The sequence below is a fragment of the Danio rerio genome, chromosome 13 (assembly GCF_049306965.1).
Source record: "Danio rerio strain Tuebingen ecotype United States chromosome 13, GRCz12tu, whole genome shotgun sequence".
NCBI classification, from domain to species: Eukaryota; Metazoa; Chordata; class Actinopteri; order Cypriniformes; family Danionidae; genus Danio; species Danio rerio.
The window spans coordinates 35538174-35558548 of record NC_133188.1 but is presented as its reverse complement, the minus strand read 5'-3'; the positions used below and the strand labels follow the sequence as shown (position 1 = coordinate 35558548).

General features: G+C 37.2%; 1 protein-coding gene across 1 annotated transcript; it reads right to left on the bottom strand.

The window, feature by feature from the left end:
* Positions 1–508: 508 nt before the first annotated feature.
* Positions 509–6578, bottom strand: osr1 (odd-skipped related transcription factor 1). Its single transcript, NM_001006079.1, is given in 3 exon segments — positions 509–1305; positions 1937–2617; positions 6319–6578. Coding segments are annotated over 2 exon segments (795 nt in total). The 5' UTR covers positions 2599–2617; positions 6319–6578; the 3' UTR covers positions 509–1172.
* Positions 6579–20375: the final 13797 nt, after the last annotated feature.

Sequence of the window (20375 nt, the reverse complement as noted above, 5' to 3'; positions counted from 1 at the left end):
AGCTTTCTGGTTCTAATTCTGAAGGTTAAAAATAGATCCGTCTGAGCCATCACCTTGTTTAGTTAGCATTTGCGAGGAGTCAAGGATCTGACACTCTTGATAATTCCTTCTCTGTCCAGAACAAGTCTTTTCAGCTCCCTAAACACCAGATTGAACCTCTGAAGTGAGTTTGTTTGCTCTGAATTCTATATGAATATGTGTACTTTCATGCTCTCTGATGGCTTTTTCAAGCTAGAGAGATTTAAAACCGAGAGATCAAATTAACGTCAGCAGATGTCAACTCCCAGGCCAACGTGAAGTCAATCAATGTCTTCACATCACCATCCTTATTTATTATCTATTCAGTCAAGTATGAAGCACATTGTTTATCCCTCCTTATTGTTTAACGTTGAATTAGTCTGTGAAGACAAATATCCTTTTTTTTCTGTCAGTTTTACTCTAGTATCGCTAAAACATGCTGAAAAGAATTATCCAGGATTGCCATTGACTACAACAACGATACGTTTGATACAGAAACGACTATTTATTTTCAAAAATAAGTTTAAGGAATCCAGTGATACATGTAAATAAACAATAATCAGATTAAAGTGCCAAATATCAGTTATACAAAAAAGGAATCTGTACAAAAGGAGGAATTACATGATTGAAGGTGTCTTTGGTGAGAAGAAATGTCTGCTCGACTGACTTTGGTCTGAGAGCTCTGGTGTGCTCCCTGTAACTGCATAGGAAGAATCTGCCTTCATCAACAACAATATCTATAAAAAATCACTGTTTACAAAAATAATCATTCGGAATGGAGCAGTGCAGACTAAAATCACAGATCTCGCTCTAGCTGTTCTCTTTGGTGTCGGCGCTGGTTTTGCTTATTTGGTCTTTTTCAAACAAATCAGTCAATTTGATTGTCTTAAATCCACGCTTCTGCTGAGTTCCATGACTTCCTATCCGGGTTCTCCATTCCTTTGTATCAGTCACACTTTAAGGCATCATGGCTGTAGGCTATGGAAGTTTGCCTTTTCAGGAAGCTCTTTGGTCAGGCCTAATCCATCTTTGGTGCGTTAAGCCGTACAGAGGTCCATGGCGCTTGCAAAGAGTCTCTGTGGCCTTGGAATGACAATGTTATTGGCTTGTGTCACTAGGTTTTATAGCGTCCCCACTGATGAAAGCAAATGCCTTTACTTTATCTTGGCTGGCTTGAGCTCCTTGACCTGCATGTGTAATGTTTTGTGGACGGCAAGAGTTCTGGACTGACAGAAACCCTTTCCGCACTCTTGGCATTTAAATGGCTTCTCTTTGGAATGGATGTACCTTTAGAGAACAAAAGAGAGAGCGAGAATAGTTGTGGTTTGTTAATGGATGTAGGCATGTTTACAACTTAAACAACACAGAGTTTTAAAGTCAACTGAGCACTTTTCTGGGATTAAATATCCTGCGCTTCAGTATGCTGCCAAAAATGCAAACTATCGAAGTGACTGTGATTTTAAATTGAAGCTAGTGCAATAGTCAGCTGCCTTGTCATGACAAATCTGCGGGCCTGTGAATGTTAATTAAATCACTAGCATGATGATTATCTAGTGAGGAAGAAAGCCAAGATCGTTACTGAAGAATTGACGGAGGCTGTTCAGCATGTCTCAACTAATTTAAATCACTCATTTTAAAAAGTCATAAATCACCAAAACAGGTGGGGATTGAGAAAAATAAAAGCTAATTTGTTTATCTGCATCGGCTGCTCTCTGAATGTATCTGTTATTTTTTAAACGGAAAGATGGGAGGGAATTGCCTAGTGCAGTAATGCATGATGAGGTCATAATTGGAACATGACCTGCAGGTAGTTAGCGGGTGGGCAGGAGTTTACGTTACTGTATGCCCTAATAGGCAGGTATGAGCAGGAATGTATTTCAATATCAGCTCGTAAATCATCTGATCATCTCATCCTTACCTGTGGTCTCTCAGGTGGTCCTGCCTCCTAAAGGCCTTATGACAGATATCACAAGTGTACGGCCGCTCGTCTGTGTGTGTGCGCTCGTGGATCAACAGGTTGTAAGACTTGGTGAAGTGTCGGCCGCAGAACTTGCACACAAACTCCTTTTTCGTCTTGGATGGGAGTCGTCCACGGCTGGGTTTTCTTTCTGGCGAGGAGAGCTTGGCCACATCCAGCAGGCAACCTAACGAGGGTGAGCGCACGTGCCCGTTGTTGGTGCTCAGATCTTCTGCCTTCAGGGCGTCGTCCTGTGTTGCGGCCGCTGCCAGGTTGGCAAAGTCAAAACGGGGTTTACTTTTGCTGGATGCTCCAGAACCAGGCCCGGAGGATTCCTGCTTGGCAGGTTGGACAAGATGGGGGAACAGTGGGATTGAGGGAAGAGGGAAGCGGGCATCCACCAGGCCAGGCAGTTTGGAAAAGGTGCAGCGTGGCAAAGTGAATGGGGGGTAACCCAGAGTCCACTGGTGCAGATGGACGGCATGCAAGGCACTGAAACTATAGATGCTGGGCATGTGGTCGGCAGGCAAATGCAGCCCGTTGGAGGTCTGAAGGAAAGAATAGTTCGCCAGCTGCAAAGAAGGGTGAAGAGGCACAGGTGCTGGGAGCGTCTTACTACCCATGACTAATTCCAGAAAGATTCTGTAGGAGACACAAACAGAGAGAACATTAGTAAACTCTTAAAAATAACCATTTCTGAGAAGTGGTCGGGAATTTATTGCAATTAAACAGAATAATCATTATGGGCTCCCCAGAAAACCTGTTTATATTTTTTTAAAAGCATAAACATTTTTTTTTCTTAATGTGAATTTATTTAATAACTTGAATTAAAAAAAAAAAACTCCTATTTTTGAATAATCTGAATACAGCAACTATGTTTGCACTTTCGACTACAGCCCTGTATTATGTGTTACTTGGAAACATTTTGTTTTAGGTCCTTACAGGCTGAAGGGACTTCCCTAAAAAGAATAAGAAACACACACACACACACACACACACACACTTACACAAACACAAATTTCAAAACATAAACTGCACTTGTCAAGCGAGACACCTTGTCTGACATATTGAAAGAGCACACTCCAACGTGAGCAAAAAGCAATGCTGAAGCCTGCCAGATGAGTGTGTGTGCGCATGTACATTTTGGCATAGGCGTCTTCTGCATGCCAAAAATATGCCTATGGCCATGAAGACGAAAGACAGCAGGTGACATACCTGCCTCAACTGTTTAATCAGGTTGGATGAGAACAGACACAAAGCACAATAACTCCTCTTTGTCTCATCAGGAGCTACAAGCATACACACACTCATACAAACAGGCTTGGTGTGTTTACAGTGTTACTCATATCGTCTGGAGGAATTGTTTTTTTTACACAGTTTAATAAGTACCATGTGAAATGTAACATTGTGTTGTGTTATATTACTGTTAATACAAAACGATACTAAAAGGATGCCAGATATGGTTTTAGTTATGATGGATGAGGTCAAAGAGTTTAAAAAATGTAGTCATATACTCTTACAATTAACAGTTCCATAAAGAATCTCTAACATTCAAGGAATATTTCTACTGAACAAAAAGGTTTTTTAAATGAAGATAAAATATTTTAAAATTGTTATTTAGGACACATTTTTTATTATTTCTAAAAATAACATTTTTTCTTGTGTAAATAAAACTTTAGAAATCTAATAAACCTTTTCACAATTCGTAAACACTTTGCAAAGTGTAAATGTTAATTCAGTGGACGCTTAAGGTTCTTCAAGGAACTATACCCATTTCAAAAAGACCTTTAATTTTTAAGAATGCATGCGTCATGTTTCTTATAGGATCAAATAAGTCAAATCGCTAGACCTTTGTTCAGTTAGATGACGCTTAATTTGTGTATTTCTGTCTTCAATATATTCAGGATGCGGAATGAGTCTGATATGTGGTAAATAAAAAGTGAAATAGCCCTAATTAGTCTTTCTGAAGCTCAAAGCTCCCCCGGGGATTTGGACGCTCTGATCATGGCGCAGAAGTAATTGACTTTTACTTACGGGGGTCATTAGAGGAGATCAGGACTCGCTCTCGAGAACAGGCTCGTACCCTTAACCCTTTGAAGTCCACATACCTTCAAAACGAGTGCCGGACGGGAATGTGTTACTTCGACTATCTGCTTAACCGTTGAATCTAACGCCGTTTGAAAGTTTTTGGGGAAAAGACCTTTCTGAATTGTGGGATTTCACAAGTGCTTGGACATTTTTCCGGGACATTGTTGGCTAATTAGTCGGATTTGCGCACTGTGTCTGGATAAATCTCACAGATTTTGTCCCCCACGTCAGGCACAATCAGTGTTGTGGGGCTAAAGACGTCTATCCCAGACAAGGTGGTGAAAGAGTCTCAAAAATCACACCACAATTTGCTGAGTTCAGGGTCGACTACCCCTCTCCACCTTGGGATATAGATCTCAATAACAGGATCCCCTCGAAACACTCTGAAATAATTTTGCCTTAAAATATTTATTAATATCAAAAAAATCTATACTGCCATTCCACATTAAAATAGATATTCCCATGCTTATGTAAAGTCAAAACACTCATCAGTGTGCAGATTTTGTGAGAAGCATTGCAAGTGTCTATCGTTTGCGCCCTCGTTGTGGCCTCTGTCAGCCAGTAAACTTTATCAATAACTGTGATGGCTCAGCTTTCATCAGTAGCACCATGACCGCGCCGAGATCACGAGTGTTTTATCTTTGGATAGGTGTGAATGTGCGCCTCTCGCGCGTGCAGAGATCAGAGAAATCACGACGTGTATTACAGGAATTAATCACGGTCTCGAGGTTCTTGCCTTAACGACGGGCCTTTGGTCAATCGTGCAACGATTATCAAGTAAGTGTATGTTTTCTTTTTTCCGCGCAGCCCCCTGAGAGGATGTGATCACTTAACCCTGGGGAGAGGGAAACACACCATTCATTAAGCACCGTCAAACAGTTGACTAAATATACAAATATTTTTAAGTACTGTGGAGAAGGCCTGGCAATTTATGTTTGTAGATTGATATAAAATGCATTTGCCTGTAGTAATTCCCAGGGAAGCGTATTGAAAATGTGATGTTTGAAAGGGAGAAATAATGAGGTCTGCTGATTGTGTCTGATTTAGAGTGATGCACTTTGTATAGTCAAATATATACTTTAGAATTTATTAGAAATATACATTTACATATAGCTAAGGGGAAAAATCCAAATATCGAATTTAAATGACCTTGTTTAATGCAGCATTGAAATACGTTACATTCTTTTCATTTTTCCCTCACAAAATGTAAAACAATAAAGTAGAACTAATAAATGCTTTAAAAGTCATCTCGGACAGTTGGCATTATAGGCATTGTAACAATTGATAAATTAAGCTAAATGTTTCTTATTAAAAGAAACGTTGGACATTTAAAATACGCTTTATATATATATATATATATATATATATATATATATATATATATATATATATATATATATATATATATATATATATATTCATTTTCATTAATGAGAAACGACGTTTTGTTCCCTTAATTTATATTATTCGAAAAAAATATTAAATATGTCGCTACATTGTAGTATTTTCTTAAATATCAGAATAGATTTGGTTTTATTTTTATTTTGCTAAATCTTCAAAGCATATAATGTTTACAAACACCGGTTAAGAAGAATCGAAAAAAACGAATAAATGTTAATTTTAACAACGAGCATCACTGTAAAACTGTAGAGGACCATTCAAAGCACAGACGAACCAAGACTCCGAGATCACCGACCGCAGGGCCACGCATCGTTTCAAATAATATATAGCTTTTTAGAGGTGCATTTACAAATAGTTTTAACGAATTTGTTAAAGTTTTAAACGAAAAACACTGGATGACATTAAAACGGCTTTTCTGCTTTCCACAGACTAGATAAAAAAATCTCACACATACCAATTTTAGGTTTGCTGATTAACATACAAGAAGTAAAAAACAGATTATTTAATTTCTGAAACAAGTATTTTAATGTGTTAACATCAATTTTAAGAGCTGTGGATTTCGCATCCCACCTGTTGATGACTGACCCGTTCACCATCATCAAGACTCGCACATTAGTTACTTTCTTTCTTTATGCAATCCAGTTAACCTGATTCAACGACTGCTGCAAATATTTTTACCGACATACTTTTTTTTTTTACAAATTCTGCTGGTCATAATTCAGAAGCAATTTATCGCCTGACTTTAACGTTGCATTTTAGTTGTTCACGCCTACTGCAGGAAATACACAGACATGTCTTACATTAGAAGTGAAAGCTTGTCAAAAATATTCAATAAAAAGCAGTAAAACATTTACCAGTTCTTTGTGAAGCGAGACGATCCAAAATAAGAGGATTCAGATACAGTCACTTAGTCTTCCTGCGGCGTTTCAAAATTCAGTGCAAAACTCAGCGGATCGGAGAAATGTTCGTCTTCCTCAGCATGTTCTCGCAGCAGAGACACGGGAAAACCCTGAAGTTCGCACAGCTGTGGTCCAGCGGTTGTGCGCTGTGAGTATTTGGTTACTCGGGGTAGAAACTCTCTCTCTCTTTCACTCTCTTACTCTAGCTCTGTCTTGTGGTCCCAAAGTCAAACCGCCTCTTTATTGTAACCCAACCCGCGACGTCACGCAGGCAAACCCCCAGCATGCTGAAGTGAAGTTTCCTCCACTGGTACAGCAGCGCTCGACGCTAGAGGACCCAACACAGCCTGCATGTCAGACTACTGAGCTCCACTGTAACTTTTCAAACTTTTCTGTAGGCATTAAAGTTTGCAGAACGTCTACTTTGCACGCTGATTAGAAATATATCAAGAAGGCCAAACGAGAAAATATATAATAATAATAATAACAACAACAATAATAATAATAGTAATGTTAATCGCATTTTGCATTAAATTATGTTTAGCATTAAATAATGGGTTTCTTTACTATTTATACATTATTATTATTATTATTATTATTATTATTATTATTATTATTATTATTATTAATTATGCTGTTGTATGACACAAAACAATTAATTAAAAGTATTACTATAGCAAAATAACATAAATGCATTGGATTAAAATATTCTCGTCTTTAGCTCTGCGATGAACATGAAGCAGAAAGTCGGAGAATTTTTGTTTAAAACGAGCTTCTGTGCGAGGTGGAGGCAGCAACAAATCAAGCCTCGCTTTGTATTAATTAAGGTAAATATACAACTGTCACCTTTAACTTGGGCTCTCCGCAAGAAAGAAATGAGAGACTAGTTTTTAACGTCCCAAAACCATTAGTCAATTTGTCACCCCGACCCCAGTGAAGACAGATTAAGAGCACGGGCTTCATTTTCGCCACGGAGGAAAGGTGAATTCGAGAAGTTTGAGCATTTCTCTTTGATACAAACTGAAAGGGGGTGGAAATTCTTGCTATAAACTTTTCCTCTTGGGGTCAAACACACCTAGGCTAGTGTAAACTGTGAAGGTGAAAAATTCACGTAATCTCACAGTTGTGTATATAAGAGAGAAAGAAAAGTGAGTACAATTTAAAATGAAAATAAAAAAGACAAACGATCAAATTGGCATGCGTTATTTGGTTTCAACAAGTAGTTTTACATGTACGGAGTAAATGTATACCCTTTAAGACAAAAAAAAAATATATATATATATATATATATATATATATATATATATATATATATATATATATATATATATATATATATATATATACACACACACACACACACACTCACACATCTGTTTTGAAAACAAAGAATAGGCTTCATGTTCAGTGGTTCTTTTTTAACTTGGGAAATCTGCTGTGACGTCACACCAATAAATTGCTATGAGATGCAAAATGCAGGTTCCTTCGTGAGAGACGCAGGGACACTTTCTGAGGGTTAGGACGCGGGTGCGCCTCTGTTACTCGCTCAAAACGCGCCACCTGGTGGCAAGAGGGCGTAAAATGTTAATATATTGCTACTGCAGAAGCGTTCAACTCTACTCCTGGAGAAATACTTTTGTGCAGAATTCAGCACAAGTCATGTTTTCATATAGGCTAACTTAGTACCCGTCATTTTTAAGTGAGCCATACCTTTTGTTTAGCTGGTTCAGTGTGTGTTTGCTACAAGCTGTAGGCTATGTACATTTGGCAGCCCTGATATTCTGATTCATTCTTTTGACGCGTGTTTAAAAAGTCTGATGAGTGAAAAAACTACTGTAGGCTAAGTACAAATTCAGACCATAAGGCTCTGTAATGAGAGTGTGTATTCAAGTGTGAGATGTTTGGAGGGTTTTGTTTTAAACTCAGATGTTTGATTAGAAGTCTCATACGAGGGATGGAATTGTTACTTTTTATCTGATTTCAAACACATAAACTATCGTTTTACCGATCATCTACGTAGAGACAGTAAAGTGCTGAGTGCAAGGGCCCGTGCAGTTTATTCCGGCTGAATTTGCTCTGTTGATTTTATGAGAAAATTCTGGCTGTCTGTGAGTCCATGTTGCATCACTGAGCACAGAGCAATATCCCTGACCTCAGGAAATTAATCAGCAAACCCTGCCACAGAAGCCGTGCGCCCACTCCTCGGCTGCATATAATAAAAAACAGCAGCGAGACATCATTTACATTTTTGGAGGGAAAAAGAAAACAAACTGTAAAGAATAGATTTGGTGCGAGCGCGAGTTGCGCATGTTTGAAGCGCGACTCACACACACAATGCGCTCTGCACATGCACACGAACGCACACGCGGCTGCCTGGAGATAAAAAGAACTGTTTACAGCTCACTTACATATTTCATCACGTCTATTTACATCACTTTCGCTAATCTAAACACTTCAGCCACTGAAAGTTTAACATTTCAAAGTCTGTGAAGTCAGAGAGCTGCTCTCAAATTCTGAACTACTGACGGCTGTCTAAATACAGGCCCCTGCCTGCGTCCATCACGCTTTTTAAGAGCCCGATATGCACGTCACGTTAATATATTTTTCTAAGACAAACTTAAATTGTGCTACAAGTTAAAACAGCATGGATGTCACAATTTCCATTTAAGTTCTACACAATGTTTTACTAAAGATTAATCCGCCAATCTCATGTATAAAACATAAAACTAATTTCTTCAACTTTGCACTCTATACCGCCATCTGTGGTTGAATAAAAAATAGCATTTTATTTACGGAGTAATATCGATTTTATGGGCGACGCTGTAGCGCAGTGGTTAGTGCTGTTGCCTCACAGCAAGAAGGTCACTGGTTTGAGTCTGGGTAATTTGGCATTTCTGTGTAGAGTTTGCATGTTCTCCCCACGGTCATGTAGCACTCCTCTGGGTGCTTCGGTTTCTGCCACAAGTCCAAAGACATGTGCTACAGGTGGATTGGGAAGGCTAAATTGTCCGTAGTGTATGAGTGTGTGGTTGTTTTTCCAGGGATGGGTTGCAGTTGGAAGGGCATCTGCTGTGTAAAACATATGTTGGATAAGTTGGTGGTTCATTCCGCTGTGGCAAACCCAGATTAATAAAGCGACTAAGCCAAAAAGAAAATGAATGAATGAATATTGCTTTTATGTCATATGTGAGTCGGGTTTGGCACTTTTGCTGATGAATTCTGTAGTTTGCAAATTTTATGGTTGCCTAAACCATGATTTACCAGGAGGTTTGGGGGGATTGCCCCCCTTTAATTAACACTTGTTCCCCCCTGAAAGAGATGAAAACAAGATGTATGGGTGGTCAGCTCTTTAATACTGAAAAAATAGTTCGCTTTGAACTGTATCTTAAATAGTAATGTTAATAATTAAAACAATAGATAATATAAATATACATTTGTCCATCCCTATTATGGTTCATACCAATGTGAATGCGAGAAAGAAAATTCATTCAACAGTTTGAAACAGCAGATTTGTATAGTTTGTATAGTTTGACCTACAGTAACCACTGAAATATCAGAGGATACTGCAGGTCACAATGCACTAAATATCCCTCAAAACACTGAAAGCATAAATATGTTTTATTAATAAATTAGATGTATTTTAAAATACAGTATACATAAATGACTGAAGGATGTGTTACACAAACTAACACTACCAAAACATGTGAACTCCTGATGGTTAATGTTTGCACACTGGCTTGAACTTCACATTGTAGAAGTTTGTTACAATGTATCAGAGTGCATGTATAGCAGGTGTTTATTGCAATGTATCAGATTCAACTTCTCTTAAAATACATCCAGTGTCAGGTGTTTGTCACAATGTATCTACTCCCGTGACAATACAAAGATTTTTCAACAAATTGTCTAACTAAGTAAGGTTATGTGTTCATGTGGTCTGTGTGTTCTTTTGTTTGGCATGGGGTCTACCATTTTTACTTTGAAATTTGGATGTTTTCTGTATTTCTTTATTTTTTTTTCAGTAAATGATTTTTTCAGTAGCCTAGTTTCTGGCTGCAGACCTGCACATGCAAGCTGAGACACACAGTTGTACATATTTAAAGTATACAATTTAAAACTGGAACAACTAACTTTTAATCAACGGATTATAGTAGCATATCTTGTATTTGCTATTTATGTGCATGATGTTGCACTAATAGTATTTTATTGCAAAATTTTACCCGACAGCTCAGAATATAAGCATAGAGGTAATTAGGCTTACTTTAAATCAGTTCAGTTCAAAGTATGAATCTGTAGGCCTACACACTTATTTAAATGCACTATCTCTGTAACCAATCTGCAGTCAACTTAGACAGTGCCACTTAAAGTATGTGTTTTTTTTAAATAGTAAATAGTCAATTGCTTTGTCTTTTATAGTTATTTTCCGTGCTTTTTGTCAATAGCAAGCAAAAAAAGAAATAAATATGAACCCAAATATAAATGATCTAAATGTACTTATAAAGTAACAGACCTTAAATAAATAATAACATTTGTATTTGTTTAACTGTGCTAAGATTATTCATTCATTCATTCATTCATTCATTCATTTTCCTTTTCGGCTTAGTCCCTTTATTAATCCAGGGTCGCCACAACGGAATGAACCGCCAACTTATCCAGCACATGTTTTACGCAGCAGATGCCCTTCCAGCTGCAACCCATCTCTGGGAAACATCCATACACACCCATTCGCACACATACACTAAGGACAATTTAGCCTACCCAATTCACCTGTACCGAATGTCTTTAAACTGTGGGGGAAACCAGAGCAAAACGGAGAAAACCCACACAAATGCAGGGAGAACATGCAAACTCCACACAGAAACGCCAACTGACCCAGCCGAGGCTCGAACCAGCGACCTTCTTGCTATGAGGCGACAGCACTACATACTGCACCACTGCATCTACCTGCTAAGATTGCCTTGCCTTAATATATAATCATTTCAGTAATGCTTTTCCTTCTACCCCAGTCACAAATCTTCTGTAAATTTCTATGGTGCCACTTTAACATTTGGATTTACAGTTAACTGTGCTCAGATTACTTTGTCTTTATAGTAATTTCTAGTGTCATTGTCTTTCAGTAATTCAGTATTTTTACCAGGCGTGCTTGCATGCCAAAAGTAAGATACGAATCTGAACACAAATTATGTAAATATACTACCTCAGTAACGAAACTTAGTGCCACTTTAAAATGTTTTATATATATTTAGCTGCAAGTCTGACTATTTTGTCCTTTATAATAGTTTCCAGTGTGTTTTTTTTTCATTAATGCTTTTACCAGACTCCCTAGAATGCAAAAAATTAGGAAGAAGCCTTTGCATTTGCTTATAATAAAAGCAATCACAGCTGTTCATATATTAGAAAAAGCGAGCCGGAGAGATGTATAGGGCTGGGTTGTGAGTCAGCTGGATGGAATGGGGCTTGGTGCTTCTCAGGGAGGTAATCCAGCACGGCTTTACATTCAAACTGAAACCGCAAAGCCATAACGATGCCCCTTTAGGTCACTTATTCCCTCTACAAAAACAACAGGCTTTTAATGGCTAATGAAGAACAGAGGTGTAGCTTCTCTGAACCTCTCGTGGTTACGTGAAACTGCTGTGTTTTGAGCTCAGATGGCTTTGGAGGTGATTGAGATAATTGAAAGAGTTTAGAGGTGCTTCTAATACTTTATGGGTAAAAGGCTGTGTTTAGACTTAGGAAGGATCATCTTTTGACAGACCTCTCGGTGACACACGCCGGATGGTATTTATGGAGGAAATGATTATGCGTTTATAGGAAGCGTTACAGCTGCTGCTGATGATGATGTTTGCAATGAATATGCACAGGTTTAGTGCGCAAATCCTAGATGAATACGGATCAGATGTTTGTTAATGGACTTACGCTGTGTAAAGTCCACGCGCTCTTTAAGAACACGTCAACCACTTCCCTGAAGGGGGTGTGAACAGAAGGCACTTGGTTTGACCCGTTTCGACAGTATCTGCGTTTACTAAGTCTTCACTAAATAATTACAAACATACACCCTGTGGTCGAATTTATGAGCCCTATGCTCTTATCCTAATCCCGTCCTATTGAGTTTCATACCACTGAGTGAAAGCCAACATTAGAACATCGATTAAGCATGAACAAAGTCATGGAGTGTTTTAATGTGATTATGTTGCGTAATGTCTTTAGCCTCATTTCCACAGAAGGAGTTGTTTGACTGGACTTAAATACCAGAAGAAAATGCAGTTATTTTGGTCCTGCAACCTCACATTTTATGGAATCTGGTTTAATAGAATGTGTTTCAAGTCTTTTTATGTTGACGAATGTTAACCAAGAATTTTCAGTTTGAGACACTAATTGCATGCATAACATGGGTCTAAAGTGACCCGACAAAGTTTATTTTTTCTGTATCTTTGCAAGATTTAAACTTCATCCCTTAGTATTCCAGGAACTCTTCGATAAACTTGTTTTTCATCAGCACAAAATCTTGTATTGTTCTTTCTTTTTTCTGTTTTTTAATAAAAATAATTTTTCTGTCTTTACCATTTTAATGCACAACATGGGTCTAAAATGACCCCCTTTTTTTTGCATAATCTTTAAATTTAATGCTTTTAGTTGTATGCAATTACAGGTTTTTATAAAATATCTTGTTTTAAACTCACACAAATACGTATGTTTATTCCAGCTTTTGTATTTATACATACATTTAAAACATGATGCATGTAGGAGCCTTTGCTGTTTCATATTTGTTGCAAAAAAGGACGTTTCACAACTCAACATGGCTGATTTCTTCTATTTGATGCTTGTAAGTATAAAAAATGGTTTTATGTATATACATGGCTGTAGATGTGCTGCCGGATGAGATAGATGAGGGAATTTTTAGTTCTGATTCCCAGTCTGAAGTATCTGAGACTGATTATCTGGACTGTGCCACATGGGTTAATCTATAGTTGCTGGACTGAGTAGACAAATAACAAGGGGTGTTACGGGAGCGAGCATCACCCTACTTAGGGTAGAGTAAGAAGCCACAAGGATCTGGTTACATATAGAGGCACTTGAAGATTTCACTCTGCAAAAGCTGCAGGCACTCATGTGCAGTGTTGGGGGTAACATGCTATAATTAAGGTGCATTATGTAATAATATTTTTTAAAGTAACAAGTAATATGTCACATTATTAGTTTTTATTTTACCTTGCTTAATTGGCTTTTACTAAATAAATTGCAGAATAAAAATGAATAGAGATGTGAACCTACACTGGTTTGGTTTGGTTACAATTATCATGCCATCGATTTGGTTCAATTTGATATCTCGGTGGATCACGGTGCATTGACAATGCTTTCCATACACAATTAGATTTTACTTCACAGCACAACAATTCTTGCATTAAAATGTATAAATATATTTATTTCTATATATTATTTGTAATACCATTTTGTCCTTTAATACAGTCAGATATATGAACTGTGCCTTTTAAAACTCAAGTACATGCACAGAACAGCATGAGCATTTACAGCAAATAAACAAATGTAAATATTCCGCTCGCTTTCTGGGTGTTTTCGAGTGAGATCTTACACCCCTATTGGTCATGCGCTCAACAAAAAGGGCTGCGATCAATTAATTTTGACACCCCTGAAAATTACCTTACGTTGATTTACTTACTAAACGAGAGAGTGTGCTGTGAGGAAATAGACAGTCAACTTGTACTCATCATTATTAAGTTTCTTTTTTTCACAGCAGATGAGTCAGTGTATTGTTCTAGTAACTAAATAATTCAGGATATTGTCTTATTTTGAGTCAGAATGGGTATTCGGTATTTTAGTACTTACTGAAGGTGCAAACCGTTTCACGACAACTCAATTTAAGTTTAATTTAATCAAATGGTTCAACCAGTTCACTTAAATGATTTCTGGTTAAAACAAATGATTCGGTAACACTTTATTTTGATAGTACATTTGGGTATTAGTAAATTGTCTGCTTAATATCTGTTGCTGCTGCTAAACAGACATTTAACTGACTATAAGAAACTTAGCAAGTATTTCAACTTACACTAACCCTAGCCCCAACCCTAACCCCAACCTAACAGTCTACTTATTATCTATTGAGAATTAATTTGCACATTGATACAATGTAACTTCATCAGAATAAAGTGTGACCAACGATTCATTCGTGAATAGCCAGTCATCACTACAGACAGTCAGAAACAGAAACAATGGCAGGCCGGAGACTTATATTTTTGCAATGGATTCTTGTTATTTTAAACTCATTGAAGAAAAGAAGTAGATTGTTGTTAAGTGTAGATTATGTGTAAGTAAAACTCTTGACAACAGCAAGAAACACGACATCGAAAAAATGCAGGCTAAGCACTAGACCTGAACCCCACATTCAACTATGGTTAACATCAGTTCACATTCTCCAGGTAAAACAATTAATTTGACTAAACTTAAATAAAGGTTCTTGCTTTTATTGGTGAGAAGATGCAGCCACTCTCTAATGTTACTGTAGAAGCGACTACAATTTGTAATAAAGTAAGATTTTTTCTTTTTTTAGAAGCGATTTACACATTTGTTGCAATTTACAGCAATCTATTCAATGTATAAAGCTTAAAGATTTATTTTAATTTGGAGATTTTTTTATCATCTTACTGTTTATTTTGTTTAAACATTTTAAGGTTTAAAATCTGTTTTTGCCTTTATAAATTATTTCATGTTAGTACTCTTAGGATTTATTGCAATCTTCATCTCAGTGGACAGTAAATTTACTTCACTAATAACACAAAACATTCGAAAGTAGCAAACACATTACTTTACATGCTTTCATTAATCTGTATATATACAGCATGCATAGTACCGTTCTGGGCTTTAGAAAGTTCTTAAAATTTTATTTTATCCTACATTTTTTAAAACGAAAATGAAAGTATTGGTTATATAGGTGGTTGTTAAATGCAGAGTTTCTCTATAAAAAAAAGGTGAAAAAACACCTGCAAGTTCTGAAAGAGATCAAACCTCCACCAGGTAAGCAAAAGTAACTCAAAAGTAATATAACACATTACTTTCTATAAAATGGAACTAAGTAAGGCAGATAGTTACTTTTTTGGGGGGAGTAACTGAATATTGTAATGCACTACTTTCAAAAGTAATTTTCCCCAACGCTGCTCATGTATGACTAGTTTTGTTTTTGAGTATTGCTTTACAGAAATTGGTTTTATTGACATTATTGAATGTTCCAGATTTATGTAAGAAACCAAAAAGTGGAAATGTTAGAGTGCTTTCCTCAAAATTGGCTTACATTGTGTTTTTTTTTCTTCTTTTTCTCCTGCTATGGATGTCAAAATGGCTACCGCTAACATTCTTGTAAACATTTTCATTTGTTATCAACTGAAAAAAGAAACTCGCAAATGTTTAAAATCACTTGAGGGTCAGTAAACGCTATCCTTTTAGTTTTTCATGCTTTACAGTAAGTTTAAAACTAATGGATGAATGTAATGGTGCTGTGTAATTTCTACATGAGGGTATTTGTCATGGTGACCAAAGCAAAGAACCTATTTGGGTTTTTCTCCAAGCCGGTTGAATTATTCCCCTATACTCAACAAGTCTGTTCTTCATTTCTGCTGTAGTATGTCAACATCCCTGTCTCACTTGCTTTCTATTTCACCCTCTATCTGTACTGACCATGTAAAGAACAGGAAAAACATTGGTTGGATCATTTGACCTTTTCAAAAAATATCCGCAGGACTTCATGAAAACAAATTCTCTTCGACTGAGGTCTCCTTCCCTTATGTCCAGCCTGAAAGAGTGTGAGAGAGGGAGGGATAACGAGAGCGAGTGAGAGAGGGAACTCGAAGGATAGATGTGTAACACCCCTCAGTCGCTCTTCTGACCCCTGTATGGCCAGTGATAAATGTTTTTATCACGGCTGAGCAGAAGTGTCAGCACGGGTCAAGCTCTGTGTGAGCTGAGGGAATGTTCTGCGCCAGAGAACGAGTATGGCTGAATGCAAAACATTTCAATAAAGCCATAAAATAACAGTGTTATCAGATCTTAGGCAAACCAGAGGGGAGGAACGAAGCAGCGCTTTGATAAATTAAACAGCTGATGCTTTCAACGAAACACTTCCAGTCTCAGATTTATGCAAATGATCTTCATAAATGTTTCGTAAAACGTCACATTTCAGAGGCGCATACTTTTGGCCCACATTCAGGCACACAAATCAGGTTTAATCATAATGATCCAAATGTGTGCAGCTTTGATTTGAGGCAGAAAGCATGTTGTATCTTAAAACGTTACATATATGCATTTTTTGATTGACTTTAGAGGTTCACTGCACTGTAAAGCCCAACAGTCAACTTTATCAAGTGTAGTTAACTCAAAATTCAAAACTACTCATTTGAAAAGAGTTTGAAGGTCATGATTTAGTAAATACCTCTATTCTTCAACCCAAATGGATTAGGTTCACAATACTCATTAAGATTAGTTTTTGAACTTACAGTAAATGGTTTGTTGCAATCGGTTTCCTCAAATAGTTTGTTACCTTAACTTTTTGGGGTTAACAGTGTGTAGAAAAGTTGACTCAACTTGAAATTTTAAGGCAACGAACTTCAGGACATTTTTTAGTTTAGTTTACAAGTGAAGTAATTGGGTTAAAAGTTGAGTCAACTCATTTAAAAAAAGGCAAAAAAAAGTTGCCTTACAATTTTGAGTTAAGTCATCTTTTCTTCTTCTTTTTTTTTTTTTACAGTATGTGAACTAGACTTCATTCACTGTCATCTGTACAGCTTCTAAATCTCTGTTGACACAGAAGACAATAACTACTCATTGTGGTTTGTTGAAAGTGCTATAGAAATAAAGTGAGTTGAGTTGAGCTGAGTATAATGATTATGGCAAAAAATCATACAATTTTTTTCAACTGCACAACTAGCAATTCAGGGGGAAAATATTGTGGAATTGCTTTTTGAAAAGAAAATAATCCCAGCTGATGAACAATAAAATATTGAAACACAATAAGAATGTACAGAAATAAAGATACATGAGCTGTCACTGGGGTGCTACCTTTTCAAAAGGTATGCATTTATACTTAAAGGGTCCATATTGGTGCCTCAAAAGTATATATTAGTACCTAAAAAATTTAACGTTTGTACTTTTTAGGTACTGATATGTACCCTTGAGGTATAAATATGGAACTTTTAGATACAAATTTGTACCTTTTGATTTTAAAGAGGATGAACATTTAAAGGGGATAAATACTATGCAAAGTTGGATTCATTGTTTAATTGCACCGAAAGCCTTCATGTAAACACCTAATAGAGCTTAGATTTCAGTAAGTTTGAAAGGGGTATTGTGGAAGGTGACTCTATACTTCACATGATAAGACGTTAAACCGAGGTCATGAAAAATCCCAGCAAAAGAGTAGGGGATAACCCTGGCATCCTGGCCAAAATTTGCCCACCATCCCCATATGATAATCACTCTGTCTCCTCTCCACCAGTCAGCTGATGTGTGGTGTATGCAATCTGGTGCAATATGGCTGCCATCGTGTCATCCAGGTGGATGTTGCAAATTAATGGTGGATGAGGAAATTCCCCCAGATGTTCACAGTGTTTGAGTGTCCAGAAAAGCGCTATATAAATGCAAGGAATTATTATTATTATTATTACTTGTAAACACTTTATTAGACTGAAAGCCGAAACTGCAAAGTAATGTGCTTGTGCAAAAATGCATGTAATGATCTGTTGTTTTTGTAGAATGAAGTGTCACTCATGACTTTCATGTTGTTCTAAATTTCTCCTTTTGCTTGTAAAGTTGAGCACCAGAAACTCCCATCAATCCCCTCAGTCACAGACAGCTTGTTTTGGCCAGAGTAATGGGTGATTTTACAGTTTGATAAATGTAAGCAACGTTGCAAAAAGCTACATGTGCTAATCTTCTCCCAATTAGTACCTGAAAGAGATACATATTAGATGTGCTCTTTAAAACAAAGAATATGCGTGATGACAGGAGAATAATGTGTGCATATGTATTAAATCACAAATGTGTATTTACGGGTTTTTTCACACTTAAAAATGTTAACCCAGGTTCATCCTTAACCTTGGATAAATGGAGTCCTTGGCTATCTGTAGTTGCATTTCACACTGCTCATACCTGGGGTTAATGAATAATTCATTAACAGACATTTTACACAGTACATTCCTAAACTCCCAGTTAACATTCTTATTTTTGCAGTAACGCTGTAGCTGATCTTTACATCTAAAAAGGTGAGACAGCCCTCAGGATTCCTTTTTATTTCTGGGGCTGACTTAGACATTGAAAAAATGTCTGTAAGAGCTCTAATTTTACTAAAGAAAATATTCAAGGGTCATTTGATTATAATTAGTTTTATGCTCCCGTTATTGTGTTGTACAAACACATCTCCATGTCTTGCACATTATGATGGAGTTGAAAATATGGCCATTTTGCTAATATTTAATTCAAATGGTCTCATTTTATAGATTTTCCTCTTATGCATAATAAGATTTCTATTAAAAAATGTCCATTTGTAAAATCTGACTACTGGCTGGTAAAAGTACCCAATTTACTTTCTGCAGTTATTGTGTTATCTGTTATTTTAGTAAAGCAACGATTGGGACAGGATAATAATAATAATTATTATGTTTATTATTAAATTATAGTATTTTCATTGCAATTTAAACTACCCCTTCAATATGTACGGCAATAAACAGAAAGAAGGAGCTTTGACTGCGTATACTAATCAATTGCATCAGTTACATCAGGTTTCCATTTTTTTTTTATGTTAAAGCTCAACCACTAATATAAATTGTCAGTCACTAATATGCCCCCCCTCCCACTCACCACACACACACACACACAATTTGAGTTTGAGACCCCTGCTCTAGTCTCATTTGCAAGGTGTTTCAAAAGATGCAAGCATGCACATAAGTAAAGCACACACCTTGCCAGTTATGCAAAATGTCATTGCATGTGTATTTGACATGACATAACATGACATGACCTCACTGCTCAGTTTCTGATCAAATCCCAGGAAAAAAAAAACTAGAGTTGTTGACATGTATGGACAAGGCCTGTGTTGACACTTTGGCAGTATTATTATATTATCAGTGACATAAATTGACCTTTAAATGACAATAATATAGTTGGCGCAGTAGTTAGCACTGTCGCCTCACAGCAAGAAGGTTGCTGGTTCAACCCTCTGCTGGGTCAGTTGGCATTTCTGTGTGGAGTTTGCTTGTTCTGCCCGTGTTCATGTGGGTTTTCTCCAGGTGCTTTGTTTTCCCCCACACTCCAAAGACATACACATTGGTGAATTGAATAAACTAAATTGGCCGTAGTGAATGTGTGTAAATGAGTGCTTATGGGTGTTTCCCAGTACTGGGTTGCTGTGTAAAACACATGCTGATTCATTTTGCTGTGGTGATCCCTGATGAATAAAGGGACTAAGCCGAAGGCAAATGAATGAAAAGTAGACAGACAAACCTAGATGCTACAGTTATCGTTATTACAACAAATGGGCTTTAATCCAGGGCATTGTGTCAGAGGGCAGTGAGAAATTAACACATATCTGTGTATCAGTGTATGTAAAGGTTAAAAACATTTAACAACTTCTGTTCTGGCCACCCACAGAGCCTCAAGAGATTTCTGGTTTCTATTTCCACACTGAAAGAAAGTGCGCCTCTACTCTGAATCTCAAAATAGGTTGGTAGATCTGGTGGGACTGTCCACTTCAGAGCGCCAAGAATATGTGTATATGTGTGTGTTTGTGTGCATACATGCTTTACTTTAGATCGTCGGGGAGCTGTTGATGAGCCTTTCAGCTGTGCTTGGGAAAACATAGCAAATCCACTGCTCTCACCCCAGAGTCCCACAATCCAGAATGTTTTGCCAGACTAAGGGTTTATAGGTACCGATCGGCTCGCTCTTTAATCTGCTCATGATTTAAGATCTGCCGATGGACGCTTCGCCACTCTGTGGGATCAAGCCTCCGATGG